At 43.8% G+C, this 7389-nt stretch overlaps 1 protein-coding gene across 6 annotated transcripts in view; it reads left to right on the top strand.

The window, feature by feature from the left end:
- The window catches only part of MYPN (myopalladin), a 106137-nt gene that overhangs the window by 89372 nt on the left and 9376 nt on the right, over window positions 1–7389 (top strand). For all 6 annotated transcript variants that reach the window (XM_011926922.1, XM_011926913.1, XM_011926940.1 and 3 more), the window contains 3 exons: window positions 1727–1853; window positions 4069–4276; window positions 6530–6695. In XM_011926922.1, coding sequence (XP_011782312.1) covers window positions 1727–1853; window positions 4069–4276; window positions 6530–6695 — 501 coding nt within the window. The remainder of the gene's footprint in view (window positions 1–1726; window positions 1854–4068; window positions 4277–6529; window positions 6696–7389) is intronic.

Here is a 7389-nt window from a genome sequence, read left to right on the forward strand (position 1 = left end):
TCACTTTCAGCATCAGCATCACCTGGGAGTTGGCTGGAAATGCAGAATCCCAGGCCCCACTCTGGATCTACTGACTCAGAATCTGCATTTTAACAGAATTCCCAGGTGATTCACAAGCACAATAAAATTTAACAAGCACTAGTCTGTGGAGTTTTTTTTTTAAGTTTGATTTTTGTTTTTTAGAGACAAAGTCTCACTTTGTTGCCCAGGCTGAAGTGCAGTCATGTGATCATAGCTCACTGCAACCTCAAACTCATGGGCTCAAGCCATCTTCCCATCTCAGCCTCCCAAGTAGCTGAGACTACAGATGCATGCCACCATGCCGGCTAAATTTTTCTATGTGTGTGTAGAGACAGGTGTCTCACTATCTTGCCTAGGTTTGTCTCACACTCCTGGCCTCAAGCAATCCTCCCGCCTTGGCCTCCCAAAGTGCTGGGATTACAGGCACAAGCCACCACTCCCAAGTTGGCATGCTTTTAATGGTTCAAAATTTGTAACCATCAGTAGCACCTGCACACATAATATGTAAATCAGACCCATTGAAGTAAGTTACCATCTTTTGTTTAATAAAACAGAAACCTTTAATGATTGAATGTATATTGATGGAATATTTTTGTTGTTGTCTCCAGTGTAACAACTGGTTTTCTTCCTCTCTGATTTTACTAACCACTAAGAAGAAAGAGCCTGGCTCTCCACTTGAATCTTATGGTGCCACAAAGTCTTAGCAAAGCATTCCATAGCTGCTGACACAGAAGAATTAAATGTGACTTACCAAAGGAACAAAAATAGTGACCCATGTTTCAGATACAGTATTTCACCACCGTTGCAACTATACCTTCTTCTTCTTCTTCTTTTTTTTTTTTTTTTTTTGAGATGGGGTCTCACTCTGTCACCCAGGCCAGAATGCAGTGGTGCGATCTCAGTTCACTGCAAACTCCACCTCCCAGGCTCAAGTTATCATCCCACCTCAGCCTTCCAAGTAATTGGGACCACAGATGTGCGCCACCATGCCCGGCTAATTTTTGTATTTTTCGTAGAGACGGGGTTTCACCGTGTTGCCCAGGCTGGTCTCAAACTCCTCAAGCAATCAACCTGCTTCAGCCTCTCAAAGTGCTAGGATTACAGGCTTGAGCCACCAAACCTGGCCCCCTCTACCTTTGCCTCCTCCTCCTCTTTCTCTTCCTCCTCCTCCTTTCTTTTTTAAGAACAGCTGTTACTGTTGGTCAGTCTTATCCAGTTTAAGTTCATACTCATCTTTAATGGTCTGCCATGATTTATAGCCAGGTTAAATTTTATTACTCAAAGACACAGGGATTGCAGCTGCCTTGCTCTGGGTAATAAACAGGACTTCTCTTTTGGCTCTTGTTTGAGGTTCGGATTGAATACTAATCTATTTGTTTATTTTGATGACTTTAGAACAACTGGTTGAACTCATAGCAAGGTGAGCTGAGCCCACTTAACCCAGAATGACAGAAAGAAGCTAAGCCTGTTTATTTGATTGCAGATCTCACAAGACAGTCCCACAGTCTGTGAGATACCTATCACTTTGTGTTTTACATCAGCTCCACACCGTTATTTATTGTTTAAGCTCCAGCCTCCCCTTTCTCCCCTCAAAAAAAAAAAAAAAATCTGTTCTCTAGGTCCTGTAGCCATGCCTAAATGCCTATCATCATAAATTTGTAAATTTATTTCTATGTTTAATATCTGAACATGCTTGTTCTTATAGGGGAAGATCCCGAGTGCAAGAAAGAGACAAAGAGCCCCTACAGGAACGCTTTTTCCGACCACACTTCCTGCAGGCTCCTGGGGATATGGTAGCTCACGAGGGGCGCCTCTGTCGGCTGGACTGTAAGGTAGACTCCGGCACCCATCCTTGGTTCCAGATCTGTTCATATTTTGTATTTGTTTGCATTCATTTTTGTTTGTATTTGTTTTGTGGGCTTCTTTTTTCAGGAAAGATGAGATGGGGAAGGGAGAGAGATCACTTTTTTTTTTATCATAAAGCTTGTTTGGAGTATTTAATGTCAGATGAAATTATTTTATGAAATTTTTGAATCGTTATATATTAATAAAAATTACATTGGTGTTATATCAAGTTAATTGCATTTTTAGAAGACAACCAAAGAGGTGATACACAGTAGTTCTCCCTTATCTGAAGGGCATGCGTTTCAAGCCCCGCAGTGAATGCCTGAAACTTTAGGTAGTACTGAGCCCTGTATATAGTATTTTTTAAGTTTGACAACCAAGACAGCTACTAAGCATCTAATGGGCAAGTAGCATAGACAGTGTGAACACGGTGGACAAATGGGTGATTCGTACCCTGGATAGGGTGGAGTAAGACGGCATGAGATTTCATCATGCCACTCAGAACGAAACACAACTGAAAACTTAGAAACTTTATTTCTGAAATTTTTCACTTAATATTGTCAGACTGTGGTTGACCTCAGGTAACTGAAACTTTAGATAAAAGGAGGACTACTATAATTCAGACATTTGCATCTAAGCCTTTTAAGAATTCTAGAATGCTATGGAAGATTTAGATACAAGTCTTTTCATTTGGTGTCTGGAAAGTGATAAAAACTATAAAGCCATATGGTGTGATTTTCACATCCTTGAAGTGAATTGTTGGACGTGTGGCCTTTGAAAATGTATAGACATGAAAATATGGCTCCAAGGTAGTATATGAGAAGAAAAGCTGGTTTCCTATACTAATCAACCTCCTTTACCTTTAGCTATTCTACATTCTCATGTTTTGACCAGGCTTTAGTTGAGCAGCGTGGATATCTCTCAGTATGAAGAGAAGTTTACATCACCCTTTCTGCCCCATAGACGCAAAATGCTATGGAAGACTTAGTTGCAAATTAGCCAAAACTTGAGGTTAAGCATCCGTAAAGGGTCCACTTCTATCTATGCTATCTATGGTTCTTCTTCTCTTTGTGGCTGCCTAAACAATATTCAGATTGATTGTTACATCCCCCTCCCTAAACTCTGAAAGATTCCCATGCCTGGGTCCCATCCCCAGAGATTCTGATTTATGGTAAATGGGCACCAGGATTTTTAAACACCTCCCACATGATTGTAATATACAACAAGGTTCAAGAACTCTGGTTTAATATCTGGCCTTTCATCATCCTCAGCAAACTAACATAGGAACAGCAAACCAAACACCACATGTTCTCACTCATAAGTGGGAGTTGAACACTGAGAACACATGGACACAGGGAGGAGGCATACCATGCCCTGTTGGGGACACTGGAGGGGTGAGGGGAGGGAACTTAGAGGACAGGTCAATAGGTGCAGCAAACCACCATGGCATATGCATACCTATGTAACAAATCTGCACGTTCTGCACATGTATCCTGTCTTTTTGCTTTTGTTTTTTTTGGGATTTTTTTTTAAGAAAAAAAAAATCTGGCTTTTCTCTTGGCTATTAGGTATGTAAGCAGTATATCGTCTCTGAAATTGATGCTGCAGGCCTATTGTATCTATTTCGCTTTTTAATTCTTTTTTTTTTTTTTTTTTGAGGCGGAGTCTTGCTCTGTTGCCCGGACTGGAGTGCAGTGGCCGGATCTCAGCTCACTGCAAGCTCCGCCTCCCGGGTTTACGCCATTCTCCTGCCTCAGCCTCCCGAGTAGCTGAGACTACAGGCGCCCGCCACCTCGCCCAGCTAGTTTTTTTTTTTTTTTAGTAGAGACGGGGTTTCACCGTGTTAGCCAGGATGGTCTCGATCTCCTGACCTCGTGATCCGCCCGTCTCGGCCTCCCAAAGTGCTGGGATTACAGGCTTGAGCCACCGCGCCCAGCCTTTAGTTCTTATTTATTCTAATCTAGAGTATAATCACATAGGTTAACCATGATGTCAACTGTGATCAAAGTACCATACAGTTCAAATTCATGCAGCCGTTTATTCAGACCCTTCTTTTCTCTTGATGCCCCTACAGAGAGCTTTCTCATCACTCCATGTTTTCTCTCACTGTCTGTTTGGTGTCAAGCAAGGATAAAGAATTCAGCCATCAAATAAATGTGCCTGTCATCAGTCATTTGCCTCAGCTGTCCTGTTGTTTATTAGGTGAGTGGTTTACCGCCCCCGGAGCTGACGTGGCTACTCAATGGCCAACCTGTGCTACCAGACGCCTCCCACAAGATGCTCGTCAGGGAGACCGGAGTCCACTCTCTGCTCATTGACCCGCTCACTCAGCGTGACGCAGGGACCTATACGTGCATCGCTACCAACAAAACCGGACAGAATTCTTTTAGTCTGGAGCTCTCTGTAGTAGGTAAGGTTTGCTGCTGGGACCCCTAAACAAAACTTCCTCCAAAGTCATTGCCCAAATAGGCAGAGCCTCTGCCAGAATTCCTTCATCCTTTGCCCGGCTAACTCCAATTTCAATTTCCCCTTCACTGTGGTAGGGGTGGTATTTCCCACATCACTTTCAAAACCATGCCAGTAATCTAAAATCATAACCTGATACCATGTGCATAATACCCGTTAAATAAATGAGAGCCATTGTAATCATCAATCAATCCATCCATCCATTAGCTGTCACTAAATTCCAGTTACTTGCCCTGCAGTCTATCATTCCTGGAACATACCAGGCTCTTTGTCCCTGGTCTAAGCTTTCATGCCTTTGCACCAATGATCCCTCTACCAGAATCTCCTTTTCTGCCTGGCAACTTCCTACTCATTCTGTAAGGCCTAACTGAAATGTCACCGCCAGGTACAGTGAATCCACCAGGCACAACTACCCCTTCCCAGCCTAACAACCATAAAGTGTTTCTATAGCACTCAGAAAAGGAGAGATTCACAGAGTACATAGGGTCTTCTGTGTAACTGTTAATTCTTTGCCTCCCTGAAGAGATGCTGAGCTCCTGAGGTCAGAGACTGTGGCTCGTCTTGCGCATCTCCAGTGCCTCTGTCTCTCTTCTGCATATCTCAGTGCCTGGAACGTGGAAGGTGCCCAAGAAATATTGAATCAATATCTAAACAAATGAAACTTTATATTCTTAGATGATGTGAACAAAACACTGTAATGCCTGTCCATAAGGATAACAAGACATTGTCATCTGGGAGGTGCCAGCCTTGCAGAGCAGTAGTCCAACCAGAAGTAAATTTCAGAATGCAGGAATTCTGGTACTGGGCTTCCTCCTGCTCTCGGTGTGACCCTTTAAGAAAATCAGGGTGTGGGGCACGGTGGCTCATGCCTGTAATCCCAGCATTTTGGAAGGCTGAGGCAGGCGGATCACCTGAGGTTAGGAGTTCAAGACCAGCCTGGTCAGCATGGTGGAACCCCATCTCTACTACAAATACAAAAATTGGCTGGGTGTGGTGGCGCACACCTGCAATCCCAGCTACTAGGGAGGCTGAGGTGGGAGAAATCACTTGAACCTGGGAGGGGGAGGTTGCAGTCAGCCAAGACTGTACCACTGCACTCCAGCCTGGGTTACAGAGCAAGACTCCATCTCAAAAAAAAAGAAGAAGAAAAAAGAAGAAATCAGGGTGCCTTCAGCATGCTAACCCTCGCTAGGCTAGTGGCAGTTTTCCCTGTATATCTTTTTTCTTTCCTCACTTTTAATTTCTTCTCACCAATAAAATAGGAAAAACTCATTCTGCAAGAATACATTGATTTCAGGCTTTTACCTTTATTCCACTATTTTGCTAAAAAATATTGACTTTGGAACCCTAAGACATGAGGTACCTTTACCTAAATTTGTCCTGGCCAAATCTCTAAAAGCCTCCTTGGGAAGCACAGTCTTGTGTGTGTGTGTGTTTTAAATAGTATTATTCTGTAGGTGTCAGATTTTTGTGGAAAAACTATTATGTCTTCTACAAAATAAAACTCCTCCCCCCCAAAAATCTGTTTTAGTAAATAGAATATATGGTTTCTCAAAATCTACTGTTGAGATATAAAAGAAATTCCTTTAATTCCACCATTCCTGGCATTTGCATCCCGTGTGTATGACCCAGATCCTCAAGTATTGCCTCTCTTGGGATGTGCAGAGATGGTTACCCCGTTTCTTTTGGTTTTTTAAACCGTTTATGAAGCTCTTATCAAGGCAGCGATCCTCACTAAGAGACATGAGGAGTGTTCTGACCAGGAGGTAAGGTGGGTGCATGCCCGCTGTGCTAAATTCCAGAACTGTGGTGAGTGTGAGGCATGAACCTCAAAGTACTTACTATTCAAATAAGAATGACCCTTCTCCACCAGGCACAGTGATTCACGCCTGTAATCCCAGCACTTTGCCAGGCCAAGGCAGGTGGATCACCTGAGGTCAGGAGATCGAGATCAGCCTGGCTAACATGGTGAAACCCCATCTCTCTTAAAATGACAAAAAAATAGCCAGGACTGGTGGTGCACACCTGTAGTCCCAGCTACTGGGGAGGCTGAGGTTGGAGAATCACCTGAACCCGGTGGGGAAGGGATGCGGGCAGAGGTTACAGTGAGCTGAGACTGCACCACTGCACTCCAGCCTGGGTGACAGAGCAAGACTCCAAAAAAAAAGAGAAAAAGAATGACCCTTCTCTTGCTCAGCCAAAGAGGTGAAGAAAGCACCAGTGATCCTGGAGAAACTACAGAACTGCGGAGTTCCCGAAGGCCACCCCGTGAGGCTGGAGTGCCGCGTGATAGGCATGCCCCCACCTGTGTTCTACTGGAAGAAAGACAACGAGACCATCCCTTTCACCAGAGAGAGGATCAGGTACAGATTTGGCACGTTTTTTGTCCCATGTCTTCATTTATATTAGGACCTAGAAAAGCTCTTTGAAGTAAAAAAACTAAAACAAAGTAAAACATCAAGGCAGTTATACTCCTTTTCCATCCATCACTAAATGGTTTTTTTTAAGGTAAGCTTAAGGACCCAGTTTCTTAAACTGGGTACCTTGCTTAATCTTCCCCAACCAGGCCGGGTGTGGTGGCTCACGCTTGTAATCCCAGCACTTTGGGAGGCCAAGGAGGGTGGATCACGAGGTCAGCTCGAGACCATCCTGGCTAACACAGTGAAACCCCGTCTCTACTAAAAATACAAAAAATTAGCCAGGTGTGGTGGCGGGCGCCTGTAGTCCCAGCTACTCGGGAGGCTGAGGCGGGAGAATGGCGAGAACCCGGGAGGCGGAGCTCGCAGTGAGCTGAGATTGCGCCACTGCACTCCAGCCTGGGCGACAGAGCGAAACACTGTCTCAAAAAAAAACTTCCCTAACCAACTTAGGGAAATGGCAATTTATTTGCCATTTTGGTTTTATCCTACAAGGGGACAAGTAAGTAAAGGTAGCTTCCGTACAAAACTTTCTACTGAAAATTATTTCTCCACAGTAAACTGAAATTGCCCCAGAGGATGTTGTAAATGTTGGGTTTAAAGAATTTTGTCATCTAAAATATGTGTGCGTATTGTGTGT

The sequence above is a fragment of the Colobus angolensis genome, unplaced genomic scaffold, assembly GCF_000951035.1.
Source record: "Colobus angolensis palliatus isolate OR3802 unplaced genomic scaffold, Cang.pa_1.0 Scaffold12, whole genome shotgun sequence".
In the NCBI taxonomy this organism is placed as follows: Eukaryota; Metazoa; Chordata; class Mammalia; order Primates; family Cercopithecidae; genus Colobus; species Colobus angolensis.